At 39.6% G+C, this 26,652-nt stretch overlaps 7 protein-coding genes across 13 annotated transcripts; 3 read left to right on the top strand and 4 right to left on the bottom strand.

Moving 5' to 3' along the window:
* Positions 1-726: 726 nt before the first annotated feature.
* On the top strand, positions 727-3,492 carry LOC111791748 (leucine-rich repeat receptor-like protein kinase PXC1). Its single transcript, XM_023673219.1, has 2 exons — positions 727-2,432; positions 2,525-3,492. Exons 1-2 carry the CDS (start codon positions 1,073-1,075, stop codon positions 3,196-3,198), a joined length of 2,034 nt encoding a protein of 677 aa, XP_023528987.1. The 5' UTR covers positions 727-1,072; the 3' UTR covers positions 3,199-3,492.
* An 824-nt stretch (positions 3,493-4,316) lies between these two features.
* LOC111790915 lies at positions 4,317-9,401 on the bottom strand. The gene is made up of 7 exons (XM_023672045.1): positions 8,187-9,401; positions 7,091-7,235; positions 6,934-6,987; positions 6,760-6,851; positions 5,614-5,849; positions 5,286-5,456; positions 4,317-4,767 (listed from the first exon to the last, which is right to left on the bottom strand). Exons 1-7 carry the CDS (start codon positions 9,008-9,010, stop codon positions 4,670-4,672), a joined length of 1,620 nt encoding a protein of 539 aa, XP_023527813.1. The 5' UTR covers positions 9,011-9,401; the 3' UTR covers positions 4,317-4,669.
* A 412-nt stretch (positions 9,402-9,813) lies between these two features.
* Positions 9,814-11,419, bottom strand: LOC111790912 (uncharacterized protein DDB_G0283697-like). The gene has a single exon (XM_023672040.1). It carries the CDS (start codon positions 11,382-11,384, stop codon positions 10,002-10,004), a length of 1,383 nt encoding a protein of 460 aa, XP_023527808.1. The 5' UTR covers positions 11,385-11,419; the 3' UTR covers positions 9,814-10,001.
* A 231-nt stretch (positions 11,420-11,650) lies between these two features.
* On the top strand, positions 11,651-15,761 carry LOC111790913 (F-box protein PP2-A15-like). 6 transcript variants are annotated; one of them, XR_002814588.1, is made up of 6 exons: positions 11,651-11,825; positions 12,043-12,997; positions 13,197-13,315; positions 14,671-15,260; positions 15,376-15,464; positions 15,585-15,748. XR_002814588.1 is itself a non-coding variant. In XM_023672043.1 (4 exons), the coding sequence occupies exons 2-4, from the start codon at positions 12,683-12,685 to the stop codon at positions 15,116-15,118; spliced, it is 879 nt and encodes a 292-aa protein (XP_023527811.1). In that variant the 5' UTR covers positions 11,651-11,825; positions 12,043-12,682; the 3' UTR covers positions 15,119-15,635. The 6 variants fall into 6 exon arrangements, 2 of the variants coding, with proteins under 2 accessions (XP_023527811.1, XP_023527809.1); XR_002814587.1 differs by having other exon boundaries at positions 15,376-15,761; XR_002814586.1 differs by having other exon boundaries at positions 15,340-15,761.
* Positions 15,762-19,764: 4,003 nt separating this feature from the next.
* LOC111790911 (putative homeobox-leucine zipper protein ATHB-51) lies at positions 19,765-21,505 on the top strand. Of its 2 annotated transcripts, none has more exons than XM_023672037.1 (3): positions 19,765-19,959; positions 20,408-20,751; positions 20,909-21,505. In XM_023672037.1, exons 1-3 carry the CDS (start codon positions 19,863-19,865, stop codon positions 21,176-21,178), a joined length of 711 nt encoding a protein of 236 aa, XP_023527805.1. In that variant the 5' UTR covers positions 19,765-19,862; the 3' UTR covers positions 21,179-21,505. The 2 variants fall into 2 exon arrangements, with proteins under 2 accessions (XP_023527805.1, XP_023527807.1); XM_023672039.1 differs by having other exon boundaries at positions 19,873-19,959; positions 20,249-20,751.
* Positions 21,506-22,686: 1,181 nt separating this feature from the next.
* LOC111790910 (60S ribosomal protein L24-like) lies at positions 22,687-24,326 on the bottom strand. The gene is made up of 5 exons (XM_023672036.1): positions 24,251-24,326; positions 23,761-23,836; positions 23,568-23,669; positions 23,083-23,231; positions 22,687-22,989 (listed from the first exon to the last, which is right to left on the bottom strand). The coding sequence occupies exons 1-5, from the start codon at positions 24,259-24,261 to the stop codon at positions 22,833-22,835; spliced, it is 495 nt and encodes a 164-aa protein (XP_023527804.1). The 5' UTR covers positions 24,262-24,326; the 3' UTR covers positions 22,687-22,832.
* Positions 24,327-24,539: 213 nt separating this feature from the next.
* On the bottom strand, positions 24,540-26,384 carry LOC111790909 (embryonic protein DC-8-like). The gene is made up of 3 exons (XM_023672035.1): positions 25,186-26,384; positions 25,010-25,119; positions 24,540-24,936 (listed from the first exon to the last, which is right to left on the bottom strand). Exons 1-3 carry the CDS (start codon positions 26,308-26,310, stop codon positions 24,768-24,770), a joined length of 1,404 nt encoding a protein of 467 aa, XP_023527803.1. The 5' UTR covers positions 26,311-26,384; the 3' UTR covers positions 24,540-24,767.
* Positions 26,385-26,652: the final 268 nt, after the last annotated feature.

The following is a 26,652-nucleotide window of genomic DNA, read 5'->3' as shown; positions in this document are numbered from 1 at the left end:
CTTTGCACTGACTTAAAGTTCTCACCTTTTTTAGTTTTTTCTAATTAAATAAATAAAATTGGGTAATAAAACTTTTTTTAATAAAAAATACTCATTATTTACTTTGACTTTCTTCTTTGCACATCAATGGTAAGTCTAATATTGTCCACTTTGAACATAAATTTTCATAAGCAAGAGGTAGTTATAAATCCATGATCTTCCACTAAATTAACCAATGTGGGACTCACTCATTCTCAATAATTCTCAACAATCCTCCCCTCGAACAAAGTACGCTACTATAAGCCTCCCCTTAAAGCTCGACTCCTTTCTCTAGAGCCATCGAACAAAGTACACCCTTTGTTCGACACTTTCTTTCTTTGGAGCCCTCGAACAAATTACACCATTTGTTCGACACTTTAGTTTTGTTCGATATTTGAGGATCCTTTTGACATGGCTAAGTTTAGGGCATGACTCTGATACCATGTTAGGAACCACAAGTCTCTACAATGGTATGATATTGTCCAACTTGAGTATAAGCTCTCATGGCTTTGCTTCGTACTTCCCAAAAAGCCTCATTCAAATGAAGATAGTATTCCTCAATTACAAACTCGTGATCTTCCACTAAATTAACCAATGTGAGACTAACTCTCAATAATTATCGTGTCTCGTGTAGTACGCAAGGAAGAAAGAAAAAGAAAGAAAAAAAAAAAAAAAGTGAAGAAGTTCCCATTCTTGACTGAATTGATTTATGAAGAGTGGAGGACAGCAATGATTGAATCAACCCGTCTGAAATTGGAACTTTGAAATGATTCCCCCTCTGAGTTTCAATCACCCCTTAATTTTTGATAATCATGATTTGTTTTCTTAATTAATTCTCACATCCTTTAATCATTCCGATTCCCTTTCTCTGTTTCTTCTGTTTCTTCTTCATCTTCTTCCTCGCGCGCACACACACACACACAGACAAACGGATAGGACATTCCTTCGCTTTTCTCAACTTGGGTTCCTTCAAACAAAGACACCCTTCTTCCTTACTCTTCCCTCTCACCCATTTCTCCCACCCAATTCCCCACAGATCATCATCATCATCATCATGCCGGTGAAGATTTGCAGTTTCGCCGTCGCCCTCTTGCTCTCTCTTACCCTTTTGGCCTCTGCTTCTCTCTCTTTGGACGACGGCGACGACACCTCTGCTCTTACTCGCTTCCGTCTTCAAGCTGATTCTCACGGCGGCCTTCTAAGAAATTGGACTGGTTCTGATGCTTGTGCTTCTTCATGGCGTGGAGTTCAATGCTCTGTTAATGGCCGTGTTGTTGCTCTTTCTCTTCCTTCTATGAACTTACGAGGCCCCATTGAGTCTCTTGCGCCGCTCCACCAGCTCCGCCTTCTCGACCTCCACGACAACCGTTTGAATGGTACCATTTCGCCGCTTCTGAACTGCACGAATCTCAAGCTGTTGTATCTCTCTGGCAACGACTTCTCCGGCGAGATTCCGCCGGAGATCTCTTCTCTACGGCGACTCCTAAGGCTAGATTTGTCAGATAACAACATCCGCGGCGGAATCCCGGAGGATCTCGCTAAATTGTCCCGGCTTCTTACACTCCGTTTGCAGAACAATGTTCTCTCCGGTACGGTGCCGGATTTCTCTGTTTCGCTTGTGAATCTCACTGAACTTAATTTAACAAACAATGAACTGTCCGACCGGTTGCCGGACGGGATGATGAAGAAATTCGGCGAGAAGAGTTTCACTGGAAACGAAGGGATTTGTGGATCGAGTCCGTTACCGATCTGTTCGGTTACTGGTTCACCGCCGGGGATGGATTCTAGCAGAACGGTACCTTCAAATCCAAGCTCATTGCCGCAAAACCCTATCATCAGTTCATATAATAAAGAATCGCGAAAAGGGCTTAGCCCTGGCGCGATTGTCGCGATTGTGATCGCAAATTGCGTAGCGTTGCTTGTAATCATCTCGTTTATTGTAGCGTATTACTGCGCTCGTGATCGTGACCGGAGTTCAAGCTCCATGGCCGGAAGCGAGAGCGGTAAGAGAAGGAAGAGCGGAAGTAGCTACGGCAGCGAGAAGAAGGTGTACGCCAACGGCGGCGGCGACAGTGATGGCACTAACGCTACAGACAGAAGCAAATTGGTATTCTTCGATTGGAAGAAGCAATTCGAGCTTGAAGATTTGTTGAGAGCGTCGGCGGAGATGCTCGGAAAAGGAAGCTTGGGGACTGTTTACAGGGCGGTGCTGGACGACGGTTGTACGGTGGCGGTGAAGAGATTGAAGGATGCAAACCCATGTCCGAGGAAGGATTTTGAACAGTATATGGATGTAATTGGGAAGCTTAAACATCCAAATATTGTTAGATTGAGAGCTTTTTACTACGCTAAAGAAGAAAAGCTTCTGGTTTATGAATATCTTCCAAATGGGAGTCTTCATAATCTTCTCCATGGTTGGTTCATTGATGAAGCTTTTGATTGCTTACAACGTGTTTGATGAAGAATTTGGTTGATTTTGTTTTGTTTGTTTGTTTGTTTGGATCAGGGAATCGAGGGCCAGGGAGGATTCCATTGGATTGGACGACCAGGATCAGTTTAGTTCTTGGAGCTGCTCGTGGGCTAGCAGCCATCCATGGAGAATACAACGCTTCAAACATTCCCCATGGCAATGTCAAATCTTCCAATGTTCTTCTCGACAAAAATGGAGTTGCTTGCATTTCCGATTTCGGGTTGTCTCTTCTTCTCAATCCCGTTCATGCCATTGCACGGTTGGGAGGATACAAAGCGCCCGAACAAGACGAGACGAAACGACTCTCTCAAAAGGCAGATGTTTATAGCTTTGGAGTTTTGTTGTTAGAAGTCTTGACGGGGCGTGCTCCGTCGCTCTACCCGTCACCTTCGCACCCACGTAACGACAAGGAAGAGTTGTCGGTGGACCTCCCGAAATGGGTTCGATCCGTGGTGAAGGAAGAGTGGACGGCTGAGGTGTTTGATCCGGAGCTATTGAGGTATAAGAACATTGAGGAGGAGCTTGTGTCTATGCTTCATGTGGGGTTGGCTTGTGTTCTTCCTCAGCCTGAGAAGAGACCAACAATGGCGGAAGTGACGAAGATGATCGAAGATATTAGGGTCGAGCAGTCCCCGCTCGGAGAAGACTACGACGAATCGCGTAACTCGCTTTCGCCTTCCATTGCCACCACAGAAGATGGTATGGCGTAGCCATAAGTTTTGAGGTGGATTGTTCCTTGAGATGATGTTTAGTTTAAGTTAATATTCTCTGCATTTTCTCATGCAAATTTATGTATTTATTAGAATTTCTTTGGTGATTACTCTTAAAAACTTTGATCCATGTTTACTCTGCGTGACAGTGGGAAGCTTCACTTGATCTTCCCATAAACCCCTCATTAAGCTAATTAATTAGTTCCCTGTCATGTAATTTAAGGGTTCTTTTTAATTTTTTAATTCTCATGTAAGTCTTAAAATAAGGTAATATAATGCCATCGTGGATTTTATTTAATGTTCATAAAAATATTGTTAAGAAATTTTAAATATTAATATGGTGAGTATAGCTCAATAATAATTGACATGTATTAGAGTTTCATTGCTCCATATATAAATTGTGAGATCTTACGGATGATGAAAGTCCAACATCGACTAATTTAGAGAATGATCATGGGTTTAAAACAAAACCATGAGAGCTTATGCTCAAAGTGAATAATATCATACTATTGTGGAGAGTCGTGTTCGGTTAAAAATGAAAATAAGCATTTCTATAAGGGCTTGAAAATCGAAAACCTCTTCCTAATAGACACGGTTAAAAATGAAAATAAGCATTTCTATAAAGGCTTGAAAACTGAAAACTTCTTCCTAATAGACACTTTTTAAAACATTTCTATAAATGAATCGAAAACCTCTTCCTAATAGACACGGTTAAAAATGAAAATAAGCATTTCTATAAGGGCTTGAAAACCGAAAACCTCTTCCTAATAGACACGTTTTAAAACTGACAATATTTACTAGCGGTAAGCTTTGACTGTTATAAATAGTACCAAATGTGCCTAGGGTGTGGAAATCTCTCCTCTCCTCTCCTCTCCTTTCAAACAGCCACGTTTCAGAACACGAGCCGAGGCAATTGTATTAAACTTTTCAATTTTGATTTGGAATAAGCCAAAATATGGAAGATTGAGTGATGATGTCTTTTCTGGCATCCTTCCCACCAAAGAACCGTCAAAAGTTGTTCATATTTTACTATTGAATGTACATGTTTTGTGTTGAATTCATGGGTTGAAAATGGTGAGAATGAGCCAAAGTGACACTCAACTAACAAACACTTCAAATACATTACTTAACAGGTATACCTTTATTTTGATAAAGATAACATGACCACCAATATACTTCAACTCTGTCATAACCACAACATCTATTTTCTTAACCCTACCCTTCCACTGAATCAATATTAATATACATACAAATACATTACAATACAGATGCAAATGCAAATGCAGAAGAAATTTTGGCAACACACCAAGAATCAGATCTTCAAATCAGTAATCAGAATCTACTCCCTACACTTTCACACTGTGGTTTACTTAGAAAGTAACATGGCAAAACACTCCAAATCCTTACCCGGAAAGAACCCAGAAGCTGAGAGGAGGCAGAGCTACCATTTCTTAAGAGATCCCACCGACCGCTAGCTAATTCTTCCATTTTGATCAATCAGAGTACCCACTGGATCTCCGCATAAAGCTTTTGAGATATTTCCAGGCTCAAGAAGATTAAAGACCACAACTGTAAAACCATAATTGGGCTGGATTTCATTCTAATCCCTCGACAACAATGCAACAATATAGAGGAAAAACACATCAAACTTCAAACTTCTATTTAGTGCTATGAGATTCTTTTTAAGATCATAACATTTGGAGGATGAAGTTTTGAATCTCTGACTCTTGGTCAATGATGTCCTAACCAATTGAGCTATGTTGACGTTAGTTAGTGTTTTGAGACTAATCCTTCGACAACAATGCAACAATATAGAGGGGAAAAACACATCAAACTTCGAACTTCTATTTAGTGCTATGAGATTCTTTTTAAGATCATAACATTTGGAGGATGAAGTTTTGAATCTCTGACCTCTTGGTCAATGATGTCTTAACCAGTTGAGCTATGTTGACGTTAGTTAGTGTTTTGAGATTAAACCATAATATTAAATTGATGCTGTGAAATCTTTAAGGATCAACCATGACATTAAGCCAAAATATTAGACTAACCCTGAACATAATATTAATAATATAAACGAAAAAACGTACCGGGAATGTTGTTCTCTTCGCAGAAAGTTAATGCTGTCATGTCCATGCTAATGGCACCTCTTGATACTAACTCCCTGAAAGAGATGTGCTTGAATGTAAAATTGCTGTCATGCGAATTGCAGTCATACACCCCATCAACATTTGTACCCTTAAGAACTGCCTCAGCATGAACTAGTAAGAGAGAAAGGCATGTAAAACCATGTAAGCATTTAAATCCGAAAGATTAGCATATGTTGCATTGCATACTCGCAAACAAAATAGAAAAATGAAACAGGAGAGATCATGCAACAACGGACTAAAAGAGACAGAATAGTAGGCAGGGCCATACTCTCAGAAGCTCGAAAGGCCGCAGCTGTATCAGTGGAAAATAGGGGATTTCCAGTGCCAGCACCAATGCCACCAAATATAACTACTCTGCCTTTCTCAAGATGCCTTATAGCACGTTGCCTATTGTATGGTTCAGCAACCTCCTGAAGCATAAATGCAGATTGGACACGAGTTTGAACTCCCATCTTCTCTATTGCTGATTGGAGAAGTACTGAATTCATAACGGTAGCCATCATACTGTAGAGATGGTATTCAGGGTGTCAACATTAGTAATGCTTGTTACACACATGATGTTTATCCGGTGCGTTCTACTATCAAAGTCAGGATAAATAAGTATTTCATAAGCTACCACTACCAAGCATCTATCCAGTCACAAATAGCATATGGTACGTTCCAACATTGCACAAATTTAACAATCTTCTATTGATCTACCCCACAAACCTCAAATGCACTAAAGGCCTCAACTAAACATTCATTAAACCAAGTGTGACAACTTTCAATCTTAGATACTTAATAAATCAAGGTTACAGTGGTACAACACAGATCCCATTCAGGCAAGGTCATTTTTTAGCTTTAGAGACAAGAAGGGAGGTAACCTTCTCAACCCCCTCATTTGCTTCCTAGAATACAAAATTACTTATTTCTTAAATAGACAAGACCCCTTTCCAAGAGTTCAACATCAGAAAAACACAGGAATCCAATAAGAAGAAAGAAATAGAAAAAGGCATGTCAACACCAACAAAGATGAAGCGGATGGCAGTCTCATACAACTACAGAATGCCACAATGGACATATGATACATCATAGCAATAGTATCAGTGTCAATGAAACAATTTTTAAAAATTAGAAATTTTTTGTAAATTTATCTAAATATCAATAATTTATTGAGATTTACACAATATCTTGACATTTTTCATGATTTTTCCCACATCTCTAGCATTTGGGGAAATAGCCTCTTGATTCCTATTCTGGATGACAGGCATCTGAATTTTCATTAACATCAACAGAATGTAGGTCTGGAAGGTCTATGGTCTCTTTTTTAGGAGAGAAAGTGTGATTAAATCTTTGTTAAAAAAAAAACGGCCAACTTAATAATGAGAAAGAGGATTTAGATTTTGTATCACCAAGGAGGAGAGTAAAAACGCACCCAATTTGGTATGCTGTACATCTATCTAAACCTGTTGTAGTCACCCAAGAGTCTCCACAGAAGAAGTTTCGACCTCCAACAACAATTGCCACCTGAAATACTTTAACCAAAAATTATAGTCCAGTGTGAAAAAAGGGAAAGAAGCGATAAAAAATGGTTGGCAATAATTAATACCTCCACACCCAGGCGACAGGCCATTACAACTTCCCTGGCGATTGCCATTGCAACCTAATCATCAGAGAAACCAATTTGATGCTGGCAACTATCCAATTGTCTTAATGATATAACATTATAAGCTCACTGAGAATGTCACAAGAAAATTCTATTAAACCTTCGAGTCGATGTTGTTAGGACCAGTCCCTGCAAGAGCTGCACCACTGATTTTAAAGACGACTCTTCGCCACCTTGGACTGGTAACTGCTTTGGGTTTTACATTATTCATGTGACCAGCAGTATTGGGTGTGGGAAGAACATACCTGCCAGATCGATTGCAAAAACAAGAACTGTTGTTACCTCGTGAACAAAACTATCACAAAATGGCTTATTATAGGACGAAACTAGAAACATGGAACTCAAATCAAACTCAAAAGAAAAAAAAAAAGGTTGGAAAACCAGCTTATCATTAGCAAGAGGTTCATTAAACCATTTAAAAAATGAAGCAAATCAACAAGACATGTCCAAATACTTGTCTCTTATATATTTGTATAAACCAACTCCAAACTACTCAGCAGTCAGTACACACCACAATACACCATATTGGTAATAATACGATAAGGCATGCGAATGGAAACTGATATCTGCTTCCAAAGATTGGTTCATCCCGACAAACATAACCAGTTTCATTTTCACATAGGCAGACAGACAAATTATAAGTACAATGACACACCAGCAAACTGCAAAGCACATGACCAATCGAACTGCACAAATGCTATGAACAAAGAGAGGAAACACCAGACAGAAATCATACACTATTGATACACTAAAGATTTTTCCAGACACAGAAACCATTGTTCATCTGAAAGCGTCACTGCGGCTAACACTGTTTTGGGACATAATTGTAAACATTCACATCAATTATTGTACGAGCTTGATCCAGTAAGATGTAAGAGCTGTTAATAAAGATATGCACTTAGAATTTCAAACTGCTCCTTTCACTGCAGAGCAATGACCAGTGAATACGAAATTCCGAGGATGAAAGAATTGCAGATATACAATCAATAACAACCCCCGTCAGCAAAAAACGTGTAAAGAAATTGTGTATCTTGTAGAGTTATTACTCAAATAGATAATTGACTATGCATTCAAGAACTCATGGTAATTGAAAAACACACACAACACAGATCTGAAAGAACACCCATTTTCCCAAAACATGTTTTGTTTTGTAGAATGGTAGATCCGGGGAAGAAAGAGACGGTAAGAAGTAGAACCTCTTTGACATCCTCGGAGTATTCCCTGATGAAGCCACACTCCGATCATCGTCAGACACAACCTTCATTGTCAAAGAATTTCCAACAATCTGCTCCATCTGCTTGAACCAAGGCCAGTGGCTGATCGAAACGCCACCGCTACTCATCCTCTGCCTCTCCAACTTATACCTCTTTTTTAAGTTGTCCACCTTGTTCTTACACTGTTCTACGCTCTTGCTCTGCTTCTCGCACCGTTCACTGACAGTTGCAGCCACTTCCTCCCAGTCCCTCCCCCTCAAATTTCCCCTATTCAGCTGCGTAAATTTCTCGGTATACGCGTCCAGAAGGCAGGAGATAGCCGCATCGCTCCACTCCTCTCGATCCTTCCTGTATTCTCCGCCACTGGAGGAAGGCTTCGCTCTTTTATAACTAAAAGAACCTCCTTCCTCCCCAAGCTCATCCGACTGATCCTTCCTCTTCTCCACCCGCACATCAACACCAACACCAAGCCGATTCGGATCTCCATTATCAAACGAACTGGAGCAGAAAGCAGCATCACCATAATCCTCCCCATCGTCTTCCTCCTCCTCCTCATCTATCGGGCCGCCGATCTTCTTCGGACTTCCGGACGGCGCTAGAATAGGTTGAGCCGGTTGATTGGGAGGCGGCGGTGGAGACGCGTGAACAGAAGACGCTCGAGGCGTGAAGCGGTGAGGAGCATAGGATTGATGGATGTGGTTAGGAGTTGGTACATGATGGTGGTTGGCGGTAGATTGGTGGTGTTGTTGGTGGTGGTGGTGGTGGTCGTCGCTGAGGAGAGAGAAGTCGTCGTCACAGGAAGCCATTAGAGGACGTTAGGGTTAGGATTCAAGCTTCACCGGAACGACGGCGTTAGGGAAGGAGAGCCAAACGTTGAGGGCGTTTTCAAATTCTCACGAAAGGGATTTGACGGAACACACCCTACCGTGAACTGCTCAAGACTTCCCACGTCACGGCTTCTCACGGTTCCGTTAAGTACCGAGAAATTTCTATCCTCTTCCCACATGGTGGGGCCCTTATGCTTGAGGCTCCGTGACGATCGTTAACATGCCTTCTCGTTTCCATAAATACCCTTCTTAGTTTCCCTAATTGTCGATACTACCCCTACTTATCAAATCAGTCACGTCCTTGATTGACAAAATATGCCTCAAGTTTAATTAATCAATAAAATACCCTTTTAAGAATAATGACCAATAAAACACAGATATTTCAAAAAATAAATTAAACCTTTTTACATTTGCATACAAAAAGATAAAGATAATATAAAATGTTTATTCTATTTTCTTTTTCTTTTTTAGTACAATAAGACGTGGATGTATAAATGTAATATTAAATAATAAAGATAATATAAAATGTTTAGGGTTTAGCCGCCATTAGGCTTTTCTTTTTTTTTTTTTTTTTTTTTTTTTTTTTTTGCAATATTCCTCTAATTTGCCTTCAATTTTACCGCTAAGAAAAAGGAATTAAATTGGGCCAGATTTGAGCCCAACGGGCTCAAGATTTTGTCTTGTTTGTTGGGCTTGGTCACGAATATGGGCTGGGCCCAATAATAGCTTTTTGTGTGGTCCAAATGATATATTAAGGAAAAATAATAATTAATAATACAAAATAAAAAAAAGATGAAAAGCTTCTGTTTGGTTTATTCAGAATTACCCGACATCTATCAGACAAAATCTTAATCAGTTATAAATAAAATATTGAAAAACCAAACCAAACGGGGTTCATAATTATTTTAAATTACATTTCAACCCCCAAATTCAAAAACCCTAATCCCTTTCTTCTTCTTCTTCTTCATCTTCAACCTGTGATCGAAGATGGATCACCTCGCCTGTTCGAGGAATGCTGCTGCTGCTGCTGCTGATAATTGTGCAGATCCGTCAAATCGAGTTCCTTCTGCTTCACCATCAGCATCATCCTCTCGTTTTCCAGCCTTCTCTTTTCGTTCTCCAGCTTCGCTCTCTCCATATCCCTCTCCTTCTTCCTCCTAAACTTCAGCCATTTCAGTCTCTGTTTCTCAATCTCTAAGCCCTGCGATTGGTATTTCACTTGCTGCTCTTCTAGCTGAATCAATCGCCTCTTCATCCACTGCTTTTTCTCCCACGGGCTCCTCCCCCCGTCCTGCACAACTCCCATCACCTCCGCACTCATCTGTTGAATCCCTGCTGTGAATCCTTCTTTTCTCCCCCTCTTCTTCGATTCCGTTTCCTCCTCCTCTTCCTGTACTCTCGAACTTCCTTCAATATCCTCCTCCTCCTCCTCCTCATCTTCTTCTTCCGATTCATCATCCTCATCCTCGTCTTCCTCTTCCTCATCTCCGCTTTTCGAACCCTCGCCGGCCGTGGCGGCAGGAGCGGTCTCTGTCGCGTGGAAGCATCGTTGCTGTTGTTGTTGTTGTGGAAGGTGGGATGGTTCTGCCCCCGCCTCCGGTGAGGTATTGGCACCGTTGCCGCCGCTGTTGCCGGCGCCATGACGGCAAGTGTTGTGGTAAGCGCACATTTCTCTGAAGAAAAGATGTTTAGAATTGAGTAATTTTCGGACTTCTTCTTTCACTTTCGGTGTTAATTCCATTGATTCCAATAGGGTGTGATTCTCGACGACTCTGCAGGCTGTGCCCTTCCCCAAAATGTCGTTAACTCGTTTGTATCTTTTATTTAAATCGTTAAATTTGTCTTCGCATTGCTGCGGTGAAACGTAGAATCCTTTTTCCATCATTGCTCTGGATACGGATTTCCATTTCCCCTTCTTTTGCAGAAGCCCCACTGGTTTTTTCTTGCTGGCATGGTCCATCGGCTCCGACCCACCTTCGTCGCCGATATAGAACACCGCCGTGATCAGCAGCCGGACCATCATGTCCGTCCATTTCATCCTCTGCCACGGCGAGATTTTCTTCTTGGCGTCGCTGTTGCTGTCGTCCGCTAACCCCTGCTCCTCCTCGTCGCTGACATTCGACTGCTGCGGCTTAGGCTTCGCCGGGTATGGGGATTTCACTGCGGCCGGCGGCGGTTGTTGTTGGTGGTGGGCCTCGTGTGGAGCATATGACACCATTGGGGGGTGGTGTAATTGGTGAGGATTTGAGGGGTTTTGATGAAGTGGCAATTCCAATCCCAGCATTGACGAACTTATGCCGGGAAACATCCCTCCACTAGCACCGCCGCCGCCGCCTAAACTATTGGGTTCCATTAGAACCACCCCCTAGTTTTCTCGATTTACCGTTACTAAATCTAGAAATAAACACAAACCCAGAAACAGAAATTCCTGACTGGCTATAGAATGTTATCTGAAGACTGTCCCGAACACTCAAAATTTGAAGAATGTTCTTAGAGAGAGAGACAGAGAAGAACAGTGGGCTTATTGGATAGAGTGAAAGAGACCATGGAAGAGAGAGTATATAGATAGAAGGGGGCAGCCTGTTTGGGAAGAGTGGATTGTGGAATTGGTTGACAGAAAACCGCCCATGGTTTTGGGAGGTAAGCGGGGTGGTAGAGGAAAAAGATGAAAACTGGAAACTGGAAACCCACAGTATTTTTAGAAGAAACCTGTGGAGAGAAGAAGGGGGGAAATGGCTGTGTTTTGTTGTTGGTTTGGGAAATGGCCTCGCCGTTAGACACATTGCTATTCCACGTACGTATCTCGAAAACCACAATCTTTTTTTTTTTTTGCTTTACTCTTCCTTAGTTATTGAAAAAAATGACTACATCATGTTTCATCATTTTAAATAATTATTCTTCTTTTTACTTTTTGGATAATGTGAACTCCAAATTTTGACTCCTGATAATTTAGTTAAAAGGATATTCCAGAGAAAGATGAATATTTGACCCATATCAGGAAATTATAACAGATTCAAAATGTGCGAAAGTACGGGAAAAGATCTCTCATTCCTTCGGCTTTACATCAAAAGTTGATGACCCACAAAGGAGACGAGATCGACGATCCATAGCGCCGCAGTGGGGCTTCACTGTTCTTCAATGGCCGAAACCAAAAGAACCCAATTTCAATTCATCCCAAAGCTGTAATTCCAACGACCCACCACTCGCCTTCTTCCACGTCCTTTTCCACCTTCTCTGTTTTGAATATCTTACGGTCCATTTTGATTTCGAATCAAGCTGAGCTAGCCCTCCAAACACCTCTCAAATTTCTTCGATTTGGTGCATTTTCTTATCCTAATCCGATGCGTCGTTTCATTTCTCTTCGTTACTTCTCTTGTAGCTCGCCACTCTCTTTTTGTTTTAACCCCATTTGCCTTTCCTCCATCCACGTTCCTGTCCGAAAAGCCCAAAACTTCTCTTTGGAAATTGTATTTATTTGTGGGGTATCATGGAAATCCGTGTCCGGATTTCGAATTCCTAAAACCGTTGGACGAGGGACGCGGTTTTGTGATAAACTAATCTTGAATGCTTTTCTGCCGGCGATTAAGCGATGACCTGAAGAAATTGCGGGAAATATTGAGGTATTGATTTGGGACTCTGCAGTCGGCGGCGATGGGGGCCTTGCTCTCGTACTTGGCTGAAGTTGCCAATGGCTCCACCAACGATCCTGGCCTCGGAGACATACCCGAGAGTTGCGTCGCCTGTGTTTTTCTTTACCTGACTCCGCCACAGATTTGCAACCTTGCGCGGCTTAACAGAGCGTTTCGCGGCGCCGCCTCGTCGGATTCCGTTTGGCAATCAAAATTGCCTTCAAATTATCAAGATCTTCTCGATTTGCTGCCCCCCCAACGGTATCAAAATCTGTCAAAAAAGGACATATACGCACTGCTATCTCGGCCCGTGCCATTCGATGATGGAAATAAGGTGGTTCGTCGTCTTCCCCATTGCAGTATTTCATTTCCTTTCTGTTACTTTTTTTCTGGGTTGGAATTTATTTGTTAGGGTTTTTCTGGGTTGATCCTTTAGAGTTCGACAATTGATTTCCTCCCGCCCCCTCTTCTTGTGTTTTTGGGAGTATAATTGTGGAGGAAGGGATGTTGGTTTATGGAATTTTGAACCTTTACAGGAGGTGTGGCTGGACAGAATCACGGGAAAGATTTGCATGTCAATATCAGCGAAGGCCATGTCTATAACTGGAATTGATGATAGAAGATACTGGAATTGGATTTCGACTGAAGAGTCTCGGTTAGACTCGGATTATCCTTAGCTTGGAACTTATAAATATAAATTTTAGTTCTTCACTCTGAGGTCAATAGATGTTTAATTACGTAACTTTTAGTTGGTCTTTGTAGGCTTTTTGCTCTTGAATTGGGTTTGAATTAGCCAATTCGTTCAAGTAATGAAAAGTTTTATTCATGATTTGCTTGCAAAAGAGGTGGTTTGCATTTTGATGGAAGATGTATCTATGCCTCTATGGACGGGAGGTGAGTGGCTTACATATGCCACTGGGTTTTGAATTCTTTGACTCCTCTGGTTCTTTCTGATTATTTTGTTTCTTTGTTGCTGCAATTGTTAGGATATGATGAAAACTCGTTCTGTCATATGTGACTAAAGTATCAATTTATCAAAATGCTGTTTTGTGAGTAAACTGGTAGTTGGTGGAGGCATTTGATGTGATTTTTGGTAAATAAGGAGTGATATTACTGAAGAATGATAATATGTTTCTTCGCTGTGATGGGCATGAAAAACTGAATTGTTGGTTTGTCATTGATATTTGTTGTTTTAGACTGCTCAGTGCTGCTGCTAGTTCCTTCCTTTTTGTTTTGTACTTGGATGATGACATGGGCATGATTTTTTTTTTTCAACATACTCATTGTTTGTCTGGATGGAACTGGTCGTTAGCTTTTTATTTTAATTTCTCTTCATAAGTTCCAAAAATGGTTCGACATATAGTATTTCTGTCATGTTTGGTTTGGTTTTAATGTACCTTTTGAACAAATTTCTGAATTATGTTTTTGAACAAATCAAGTCTTTTCTGAGGATTTTGCATCTTGAACTGTATATGTGAATATTGCTTTTTTCAGCTTCAGGATGTTTTTTCTCTTTGGTGGGGAGCTAACGACAATCTCCATTGATTACACAAATTTAGAAATTCCCAGAAATGAAGACTCTCTTAAACTTTTGCTTTAGTCTCAAAGCATCAAAGACTAAACCTTGTCAGATTTTGTGTAATGTTGCCCTGTGTTGGACAACTTTTCTTTTGGATCTATGGTGTTGTTCTGGTGATTTACGAATTCAGTTTTATATCAATATACTCAAAGTGAATGAGGTGCTTGAGAAAGTTCATGATCAGTCCCTTACATTTACACGTGAATGAATGTAGTCAGAAACTAAGTGGGGGTCCTTAGATTGTGTGGGAAGTAACAAGGAAAGATTATAGACTTTTATAACATTTTTAATGAGTGGGTTTTGTGCATCCGAGCAATGTGATTTCCCTCAAGCAGGGTTGCTAGAGTTCGTGTCTATTTGATTGTTATTTTGCAAAGCGTTAGTATCCTACAAAATTATAGCGCATCTCTTATGTTTCTCAATCTTTTCAGGTTCAATGTTGTGGCATATCTGCAGCAAATTTGGTGGTTTGAAGTAGATGGGATGGTGAAATTCCCTTTTCCTGCTGATATCTATACACTGACCTTCAGGCTTCACCTTGGAAGGTTCTACAAGCGGCTCGGCCGACGTGGATGCAGCTTCGAGCATACTCACGGTTGGGATGTAAAGCCTGTACGGTTCGAAATGTCTACTTCTGATGGACAGCAAGCGGCACATGAATTCTGTTTAGACGAGAACAGATTTATTGATGTAAGTGAACACCACAAGCGTGGGTGTTGGATTGAATACAAGGTAGGTGAATTCTTTGTCAACGAGTCGGGATCGACCACGGAAATTAGATTTTCCATGAAACAGATTGACTGCACGCATTCTAAAGGTGGGGTTTGTGTAGATTCTGTATTTATCGTTCCCAGTAACTTGAAAGAGCGTAAAACATGAGGAATTCCAAAAAGTAGTCAGCCAAAGATGTTTCTGCAATCCTCCATAGTTGACCTCAAAGGATTATAACATGGAAATTTACAGGTTGATACCATTTCTAGGCTTTTGGCATTTCGTTCGTCGTCTTGGTTTTCCTCGATGGGTATGCGCTCTGTCGATTTTGGTTATGTACATTCTAATGTGAACAGCTTTGTTATCTTTATCCCAATCTGATTTTGAAGGATATCTGGTGAAATGGTATACGTTTGCAACCGCAGATTCAATAGAGTATTGTAATGGATTACAGGACAAACCCACACAACCACATTGGTTTTGATGAGAGGCTTGAAAGCAAAAGAAGAAACAGGTTCTTCTCTTTGACATCCTCAAAAGTAGTATTAATGATGCACTTGTCTGGCTATGATGTGGGGAAGAAGTATAGTTATGTTTTGATTTCGTTTTCGTTTTCGTTGAACGAATTATGCAGTTATTGCTATGCCCCCAATGAATGAGGTCAATTCGTTTAAAGTTCGGTTCATTTACGATTGTGTTGGCTCAAATCCAGTCCTGTTTTGTCAAACTCAAAAAGTGGATCTTCGAGTGTAGTAAAATATCATTCAAGCATAGTTCAACAGATAAAATACTAATTATTTGGATGTTTTGATCTCTATTCTCTAGATTTATAAACAAGTTTTCAAGGTTGAAAATGCACACTTTTCTTGTGGCTTTTGTTTGTCCTCATCCTTTAGTACATTTATTAGATCTACTTTCCAATGCTTAATTCATCAGTTTTGTATGCTTCTAGAGAGATTGCCAGAGAAATGTGCAAATCACTCAAACATCAATACAACCAAATCTATCTCAACTACACTACACTCGTTATTTAATCGTACACCAACGACAAACCCTTTAAATTTGTGAATCAATCGACCAGTTAAAAAAAATTGAATGTTCTAAATATCTCGAACCAAACCCAACCAAACCGCCTTATTATTAAATACATTTACAAATCCGTTTTCATTAATGGAATCAAAGCCTTTCAAATTTATATTTTGTTTTTCTCGAAAGGAAAAAGGAAAAATTATTTATTCGGTCTCATATATTTGTGACATCTTTAGGTTGAACATGACTAATACGTGAGAAAGTTTTGAAATTACATTTTTGTCCCTGGAAAAGAAGCAAAAATTGAAAGCTATATAGTGGAGAAACAAGGAGAGGTGAAGATATATTGGGAAGTAAAATTAAAAAAGTAAAGAAAGAATTGAGATTAAAAGATGAACTGGAGAAGGGGTTGCGTGTAAATGTGGAATTATAAGAGGGGGGTTGGGATATAAATATGAGCAACCCATTGCAGGACCAGGCACCCTCCTTTCTAATATCTATTCATCTTGCATTCTCAATCTTTTGCTTTTAATATTTAGCCATTAGGCACGGCTATCTCTGCATCCCTCTCTATTTTCTCTCTCTTCTTTTTTTTTTGTTTTTCTTAATTTTAATTTTTTATAAACTTAATTACTAAAAATAAAAAATAAAACAGTTATCTAACATGACCAAGGCCGTCAAAAAATAAAAAGAAGTCAAGCCTCTTCAAATCAGTAAAAAATGGCTAAGACTCCAAAGGAGTTGAGCCTCCATTAAGGGAGAGGCGAGGTGTTGGATGATGGAAGTCCCACGTCGGCTAATTTAGAGAATGATCATGGGTTCATAAGTGAGGAATACTAACTCCATTGGTATGAGACATTTTGTGGAAACCCAAAGCAAAGCCATAAGAGCTTATGCTCAAAGTGGACAATATCATACCATTGTGGTTCGTCTAACATAGTATCGAATAAACTATCATTTTCATCATTTTATAAACAAATAATAATGATTCCTCCGCAGCCCGAGCTGTTTGGTTGGACAGTTGCGATGTCTTGTCTCTTTTTTAATTTTTTTAATTTTTATTTGTGTTGGGAATTATTGTTTTTGCTGTAAATTTAATTAAAATTTATATTATTTTAAAAAATAAAAAAGGTAAATATTGGGCTTTAAATATTGGAACTCAATTATTAGGTTATTGCCCACTTCCAAATTAAAATCCGTGTAGTAAATAGCAGACTGAGCTTTCAATGAAAAATTCAAAACTCTCACCTGAACACCAAATTGTAATTCAAAAATTTTTTTTTTTTTTTTTTAATTTTCTCAATTAAAAAAATTATTTAAATTTTTTATAATCTCACAATCATGACTAAAATTGTAATTTTATCTTATTTAATAATCTATTTAAATTTGATGGTGACCTCCATAAATTTAAAATTAAAATATAGACGCTTAATTTTAAATGCAATACTTTCTCCCACGAGTGGTAGTTATGAGAGTTTCTCCATTAAATTTGAATTAAATATTGTCCATAAATTTTTAAAATAAAATTTATTTTATTTTATATTCCATTTTCCTCTTTCAGTAAATTCAAATCCGCACCTTTTATAAAGCATCTACGAAATTTCTATTTCTCAATAATTCAACCAAACCCAATTTAGAATTATTTTAAAAAAGAAAATTAGATTTAAATAACACACTAATTACGACATTACCCAATTAAAAGAGTTAAATGAGTTCAACACCTAATAAAGTGAAGCCTTCAACCCCTAATTAAGAAGATTTTAAATTAAATACCTACTCATATTATTATTTATTTATTTATTTATTTAATATGAAAATAACATGATTTTTAATTTTATACTAAGAATGAAGATAAATTAAATAATGACAAATAAATAATTTATGTTTTTTTTTTTTTAATATATGTTATGGCCCACAAGGATTTGAAATTCCTTCATTATGACAATTATTACAAGATTAATTAAGTTACCAAATCCATCTGACTTTAGTCTAAAATTGGGTGATTAAGTATGATTAAGTCAAAGTTTAGGGTAAGAAAAAACTAAGCTAAGAAGGGTCCATTATAATAAATTAAATATAAAGTTTTATTAAAATAAAATCTCTAAAATGAGTTTTGAATTTTACTATATAGTTTAAAAAATGATATTTCAACCCAAAAATGGGAAAGTATTTACAAGGGGAGACATTATTAATTAATTATGATTATGAAATTAATCGCTGAATTGTAACTTTATATTGTACGACGTGGAAGCAAAATCTATGGTAGGCTACGTGTCTCAATCTTACCCTTACAAATCTGGCCTTTTCTTTGTGGGTTCCACGTATTAATTACCAAAAAAAAAATCATCTATTCTATTAATTAGTTTATAAAAATTTAATGCAAATTAATAAAAATTTTAGATAAATTATTTGATCATGGAATTAATTCAATGAATTTAACCTGTCAGTTTCTATATTCCATTCTAATAGAAATTTAGTTATATAGCTCTTTTTTTCATATATATATATATATATATATATCAAGTATAAAAACAAAATGATAATAATAATAAATAAATAAATTTGTGGTTGACATTATTATTAATTCAAGTTTGATTATTTAAAACATGTTTCAAAGATATTAAAATTACTTTTAAACAATAAAAAAAATGAGTTCCAATTGTTTTGGAATTTATTATAAATATATATATATATATATTTAATTTAAAAAAATAGTTATTTCAAACTCACTATTTATCCATAAACCCCACGTTTCAATAACATTGGTCTTAAATGTTGGCATTAATAATTATGGTCCAAATAATAATTAGGTTAACTAAGACCCATGTCAGGATATATAATAGAGATTACTTAGCTTAATTAATTGAATTATGTCACTAACATAAATATATAGCTTTGCATTAATTATATACAAATACTCTTAATTATAGTATGTCATACCTAATACACGTCTCAATCTCTCATATGTTCGAAGATTAGAATATGAGAGAGAAATTGACAAATCTATCGGATAAGATCACGAGAAGATTTCAAATCCACGATTATTAGATAACGACCCCATCGACAATTTAGTTATTATTAGACGTGACTTCGAAATTTTACGTACCTCTAGATACAAATTTGAGATACTCTTTTAATAGATCTAATGATGCAAAATTGTTAATCACACCACATTGTAACAACTTTCTCGAGTAACTTCGATAACTTCACATTATTTTCAAACCCTTATTTCAAACATAATTAGCTAAGAATCGCACAATTAAGGAACAAACGTCTCAATCCTACAAATGTCGAAGGTCATTACTATTAGGGATAACATACGTGAAGCTGGAAGAGTATCTCAAATTTATATCAATAAAATGATTATTAGGGACATGCAATTTTTCAAATAGAACATACGATAGTTATTAGAAGACACCCACATTATTGTTCGGGTCGTTCGGGTGGACGCGGTAAGAGTTGTATTGAATAATTTTCCCTCTTTTCTCTCTCTCCTCCTTTATGTGTCTCCAAGTTGGTGAAGACATAGGCAAGTTTGCGTATGAAATTTTGTGCCAGCTTCATGACAAGTACTAACATTTATGTCTCTACATACATACATATATACATATATACATATATATATATAGATATATATATATATACATACGTATATATAGCTGTCTCTCTCTCTCTACAAAATAACACTTTTCAACTCTGCTGACTCTCACCCTGAGCTGTAGCCCTAAATTTTCAACTGCCCTAAGCTCTCTCTCTCTCTCTCTCTCTCACTATTTGTAGTTCATTTCCCACTCTTACTTCCATCTTTCCATATTTTTCACAAATCTCATCTCTTTTTCTTTGTTATCTGATCGGAAAAGGTCATCTCCGGTCACCGGGAAATATGGAATGGGCCACCGGAAGTTTCAGACCCTTTCTTTCTCGGCCACCGGAATCTTCCTTTGGCTTTCTCTATAACTATAATCTTGAACAATATCAGGGTAATATTTCCACTTCATTTTAGGGTTCTTCAGTTTTTTTTTTTTTTTTTTTTTTTTTTTTTTTTTTTTTTTTNAAGATTTGATCTTTTGTTGTTTTGATTTGTAAAAAAACATACCCAGATCATAAAAATCAAATCTTTGCAGTTATTTAGGGTTTTTTATGACCATTTTCAAAAGAAGTTGCTGTCTTTGAACTAGAACTGTCATTAAACTCTCAGAAAGTGGAAGATCGTGAACAATTTGTGTTTTTTTGAAGCATTTCATGTTTTGGAAATTGATTCTCTTGCAGATCCATGCAGAATAGAGGGAAGAATGAAGAATGGGATGATTATCTCTTAGATCGTCTAAGATTAAAACAAAATTAAAATTGAAAATTTGTAGATATAGAAAGTTTGGTTTCTAAGAGAATTTGTATAATTTTCTCTCTGTGTGTTGCTTCCATGAGCAGGCATCGATGTGAAGCATTCGGCCATGGCGGGGACGTCTGAGACCGTGCTCCAAGGGCTGGTTCCAGGGATGGATATGAATAGCTATGGAAATTTGGATAAGAAGAAGCGGCTGAGCAGCGAGCAGCTCGAGTCGCTCGAACGTAGCTTCCAGGAGGAGATCAAGCTCGATCCCAATCGGAAGCAGAAGCTGTCGAAGGAGCTCGGTCTGCAGCCGCGCCAGATCGCCGTTTGGTTTCAGAACCGCCGTGCGAGGTGGAAGGCGAAGCAGCTCGAGCATCTCTACGATACTCTCAAACAAGAGTTCGATGCCATTTCTAGAGAGAAACACAAGCTTCAAGAGGAGGTAATCTTTCCTTAAGTTAGGGTAAATTGTGACAAATCTTGTGAAGATCTCAATTCAGGCTTTCATTTGTGGATTAGGGTTTTCTAAAAACTTCTATTTCTTGATTTTACGAACGTAATTATATCAATTTTAACCCTAAACGGAGACACGCTCGTAGGTAATAAAGCTGAGGAGTATGCTGAGAGAGCTTCAAGCTGCAAGGAACCAAGTATCGACGGTGTACACTGACTTGTCGGGCGAGGAGACGGTGGAAAGCACCTCCGTCGGAGCTGGCTGCTCGAGCAAGCCAAGAGCGGTGGCAACAGCAGCAGCAAACCAGTACCCGACGCCACCGGAGCAGTGCAACTATGTGTTCAACACAGAGGAATACAACCCCATGTCTCCAACTTTCTGGGGCTCTCTGCCACCCACATATCATCCCCAGTAGGGTTGTTTGGTTTGGCTGTTGGGCTTGCTTTGGCCTTCTGTTTTTATCAGATTGTGAAGTGAGAGTTTAAATTAGGGTTTAGAGAATAGTGTTTGAAAGTTAACAGTTTCTAATATGATCAGTATTTCATGGGGTCTTGGGGTCTGTTTGGAGAGTTCAGATCATACCACCTCAAATCTGGTTTTAATTTTATACACAAAAGGGGAGCAAATGGAGATATTGATGTATGATTTTGTTAACAAAGAGTTGAGGTTATATGATCTGAACTTTCTGTGCTCATCTAACAAGATCCCACTTTAATAAATTGAATTCCTCTTTTATGTTCGCTAATTCATGATCATCTATATATGTTCAATGGTTCGGGTTTGCATTGTGATATCAATTCCCTTAACGATGTATAGGTCGAATTATAAGTTTAGCCAAATAGGTCTAAACTTTTGAAAACAAAGTCTAGTATAATCTTTGAACATTCAGATATATGTCTTGTAATAGCCTAGATCCACTGCTAGTAGATATTATCCACTTTAGCTCCTTACATATTCCTATCGGCCTCACAATTTTAAGATACCTCTACTAGGGAGAGGGTTTCACACCCTTATAAGGAATGTTTCGTGCCACTGTCTGCCCAATGTGAGATCTCACAATCCACCTCTTAAGGCCAACGTCCTTGTTGATTCCACACCCTTATAAGAGTTCTCCAATCCACTCAATATAGGATCACAATTCACCTCTTGGGGTCTAGTGTCCTCACTTACACCCTGTCTAATATCTGGCTTTTATGCCATTTGTAACAACCGGATCTCACAATCCACCCCCTAGGGCCAATGTCCTTGTTGATTCCACACCCTTATAAGAGTTCTCCTATCCACTCGATATAAGATCTCAGGGGGCCAGCGTCCCGTCCTCACTGACACACTGCCTAGTGTTTGGCTTTGATGCCTTTTGTAACAACCCAAGCACTGCCTAGTGTCCGACTTTGATGCCATTTGTAACAACCCAAGCACAAATATTGTCCCACATCTCACATATAAGTATATGGTTTAGGGTTTCCAATGCACAAGAGATTAACTATTCAGATTAGAAACCCAAACTCATGCTTGAATCATATCCAATATCACTTTCGACATCCTTACTCAAGTTGGTCTTTCGTTCTCGTCGAACATCTCGACGTTTAAAGGGTTAATTTGAAAATATAATCACATTACAAGAAGTTAACATGACCATATGAGAAAATAGTTGGAAGATTTTTCTCCAAATGAATAAATCAAATAAGCAGAACCACACACTTTATAGGCACTGACCATTCACAATGGCCAAACACGTAAACAAAATAAACCAACTTAAATCTGTCTTCAACCTCTCAAATATACCTGTCAAATCCATCTGTGGAAACATTAAATTCGACTGGTTCTAAATGTTTGACCTAATAAAACCAGATCCCCCAGGGGATGAATAATATGTAAATGCATTGGACACAAGAGTGTTAAGATTAGAATGGAAGTCAGTCAGAGAAGACCAAAAATAAATGCATTTCTGGATTGCAAAGCTTTTCAAACACAATAAGTTTACCAATTAATAGGGGCCACTTCTCATAACAGATGTCCTATCCACTAAAACTTGTAATTTAAAGGACAAAACATAACAAAATAGGGCATCAACGCTTCCCACCGCCACCACCGAGCTTTGGACCTTTGGATGCAGGTCCCTTGGCAACGTTACCCTTACCTGGCGCCTTCTGGGACTTGGCTAACACTTCCGCTTTCTTGGCCTTCTTTTCGTCCTTTGTTTTCTTGATTCTTTCCTTAATTTCCCTGCGATTCAATAGAAAAACAGAACATGGGTTCAATGCAAATTCATGTGTTTGATCCGTAGTGTTTCTATTCTAGTTCAATCGTGTTATGCACCGCAGAGCAGCTTCTCTGGCAGCATCACGCACTTCTGGCTTTTCGGCTCTCTTCTTCTGGATGACTTCCAAAGTTGCACCAACAATGGACCTAGAGTATGGCTTCCTGGTGGTACGTCTCCTCTTCTTCACCGCCTCTTGAGCAATATCCTGAACCAATGTCAAAATAAGATAAAAGGAAAAGATGCATTGTCGGAAGGTGTGAAAACTTCTGTCTAAAAACTCCAAAAATCGCATTCTAAAGTCCTAGAACGGCGAGAGTAACAGCCCCGAATAGACCGTTTTAAAATCGTGAGGCTGACGATGATATAACGCGCAAAAAAAATTACTCACGCAGAATGACTTAAGTAGAGGGTTAACGGATGTTTTATTCACACTTCTTACTGAACTACCTAGTTTATTAATTGTTTTAAACACGTCTACTAAGGAGAGTCTCTGCACCTTAATAACGAACCTTCCGTTTCCCACTCTAATATATTACCTTACCTTCTTATGCTGCTTCCTATACATGGCTGTCCAGGTAAGCTTCGAAGGCTTCAACCGGTTGTGGAAATACCTCTTGCATTTTGAGTTAGCAAAGAGGAACACCTGATAGATTGGCAGAGAAAAAAATGTCAAACAAACAGGGGAATACCCACCACCTCCAACACCATTCTACAGGTTAATTCATCTGTTTCACCTGAGAATCAGCCCGGATAAATCTGATGCCCCTCCCTGGGTATATCTTGGAGCCACTGAAGCGACACAGCTCAGTCCTGAAAAGCCAATACCATGATACTATATCATCCAAGCCAGTCGCTCGTTCAAAAATAAATTACAACAATAAACCATGGTTCCCGGAAGCAAAGAACTCCCCATCTATATCGTTCGATTCAATCAAACTAACAACCCTCTTGACCAATTAACTTAAGCCTAACAGACATTCTCTATTGAACTTTTCCTTTCGAATTTCAAGCGGAATGCTTCCTTAAAATGAACTTCGGTTTCTTAAATGGAAGATGATTATCAAGGACAAACGTATTCCTCACTCGGAAAACGGTATAGAGGTTTTTCTAAAGCGTTAATGATGAACGTGCAAATGCGAAAAGCTAACCAGAAAAACAGAGCATACGCAACCAAATTGACAATCAGATCAAACAAAGAACGAGAAACGGAAGGATTAGACGAACTTCAGAACCATGGCCGCTGCGCGCTAAAGCTTCCTCCCGGGTTGTTGATGAAACCCTATTAAAACCAAAACCCCGCTCGATTTAATCGGTAGCTTATATTGCAATTGTTGAACAATCTCTTGGGCTTGGGCTTAGGATTGGGCTCGGGCTCATTTGAAAATTACGTTGAAATTGCTACAAAAATTATTTAAAAATTGTGATGTCCGTGATGTTCATGCCCATAAATTGGGAGTTGCAAAAGCGGAAACTTGAAGCTTTAGTCTAAAGCAGAGATTTGAACCCACGAACAGAACATTCACATGGCAGCCATTTATACAATCTTTTGTTTTTGTTTTTATTTTTTTTATTACACAGTTCATCCATCGATCCATCCAAAATAAGCACAAAACTGTACTGTACGGTTCCCAAATATGAAAATTCATTATTCGAAAAAAGAAAAGTGCAGCAGAAAACAGACGACGATCAACGATCAACGATCAACGATCAACACTAGCTAGCGCATTTTTCATATCAGATTTCACATTTTTCCCTGACGATCCTTCGAACGATCCTCGTCCATTCGACCAACGTCGTTGAAAGTCTGCCCCGCCATGTCGTCCGCCTGCTTCAAAGTCGAGGCCAGCGCCCCCGGCCTTGTCTCCTCCATCCCTACCACCACCGTGTCTCCCCCCTTCCCGCCACTGCCTCTGCCAAGACGACATAAACAATTTCAAAGATGTATCTTCCAAATAAACAGTAAAAAGGGTGTATTTGTTTTACCTATTACGCTCTAATGTCACTTTTGCTTCTTCTCTGTCGCTCCCTCCTCCCTGCAGCCTCAGCTCCTCCATCTTCCTCCTCGCGGCCTCCTCCGATTCGCCCATCTTTTCCTGCCATTCCTATTGTTAGTGCAGGATTTTGTGGTGTAGTCCTGATATGAAAGAATTTGAAGTTACCTTGGCGGCTTCTTTAGTCTCGAAAGATTTCTCCTTGGCTTCCTCTTTCTTTCCAGATAAGTACTCCATGGCTCTCTTTGCAGCATCCGCCGCTGAATCTCTCAATTCCCCGAGTTTGCTTACTGTAGTGTCCTTTCCTTCTTTAGCCTTCTCCGCCGTGTACTCCGATGTCTCTCTCGCTTTCTCCGCTGTATAGTCTCTGTATTCCCCTGCCTTCCTTGCCGCTGCATCCTTCGTCTCCTTCGCCTTCTCCTCCGTGTAATCCTTGTACTCTGCTGCCTTCTCCTTCGTTTCATTCGCCTTCTCTGCCGCGAAATCTTTGTACTCACCGGCCTTCCCCTTCGCCGATTCTGTCGCTTCCCTAGTCTTCTCCGCGGTGTAATCTTTGTATTCCCCTGCTTTTCTAGCCGCAGCGTCCTTCGCTTCCTTTGCCTTCTCCGCTGTGTAATCTTTGTATTCCCCTGCTTTTCTCGCCGCAGCGTCCTTTGCTTCCCTCGCCTTCTCCGCTGCGTAATCCTTATACTCGCCGGCCTTTCCTTTTGCGGATTCTGTAGCCTCCGTCGTCTTCTCCGCTGTATAGTCTTTGTATTCCCCTGCTTTTCTTGCCGCCGCGTCCTTCGTCTCCCTCGCCTTATCCGCCGCATAATCTGTGTATTCGCCTGTCTTGTCCTTCGTTTTCTCTCCATATTCACTCATTTTCCCTCTCGCCGACGCCACCGTATCGCCGGTGGCTTCCTTCGTCTCCCTCGCCTTCTCTGCCGCTGCACTTCCATACTCGTCCATTTTCCTCTTCGCCTCCTCTGTCGTCTCTCTTGCCTTCTCCGCCGACGCGTCCTTCACCTCCTGACCTCTCTCCTCCGCTTCCTGGCTCTTCCCAACCACCGCCTCCTTCGCGTGTTCATACGTGTCCTGCACCGCCTTCAGTACAGATCCAATCACGCCGGACCTCTGCTGCTGATCATGTGCCGCCGCCCGGTCCGTCTCCACGACCTCCACCGTGGCTTTTTTCTCGGTTCCAGGCGCCGCTGCGTGCTGCTCCTCGTCTCTGTTAATGTCTCTGAGATCGGAAGCAGCAAGCCTCGCCGCTACCTCTGCTCTCTCCTTCTTCATTTCCTTCGACGCCATTGAGATCTTCACCGGAATTTTCTCCAAATGTGATTTTAATTTTATCGCGTTCCTCTTGTGGATGCTTGTTGATAGTTTTTTGAGTTGCTGTTCGGCGGTCGCCGCTAGACTTATATAAACACCGATGGAGAACTATGTGATTCGATCCCTGTAGAACCGACACGTCGTTTCTTAGTGCTTAAGGGGAAGCCACGTGTACGTCGGATACTAAACTACACGTAGTCGAGCTACTTATGTCCCCTGGCCGATGACACGTCCCGTATTATGGCCGAGGTCGGTGGTTTGATGTTTTGCGCTGATTAACCTCCACGTGTCACGATGCAACCACGTGTCAAGCTGGGT

Source organism: Cucurbita pepo, chromosome LG03, assembly GCF_002806865.2.
Source record: "Cucurbita pepo subsp. pepo cultivar mu-cu-16 chromosome LG03, ASM280686v2, whole genome shotgun sequence".
NCBI lineage: Eukaryota > Viridiplantae > Streptophyta > Magnoliopsida > Cucurbitales > Cucurbitaceae > Cucurbita > Cucurbita pepo.
This window is presented reverse-complemented; position numbering and strand designations above follow the sequence as displayed.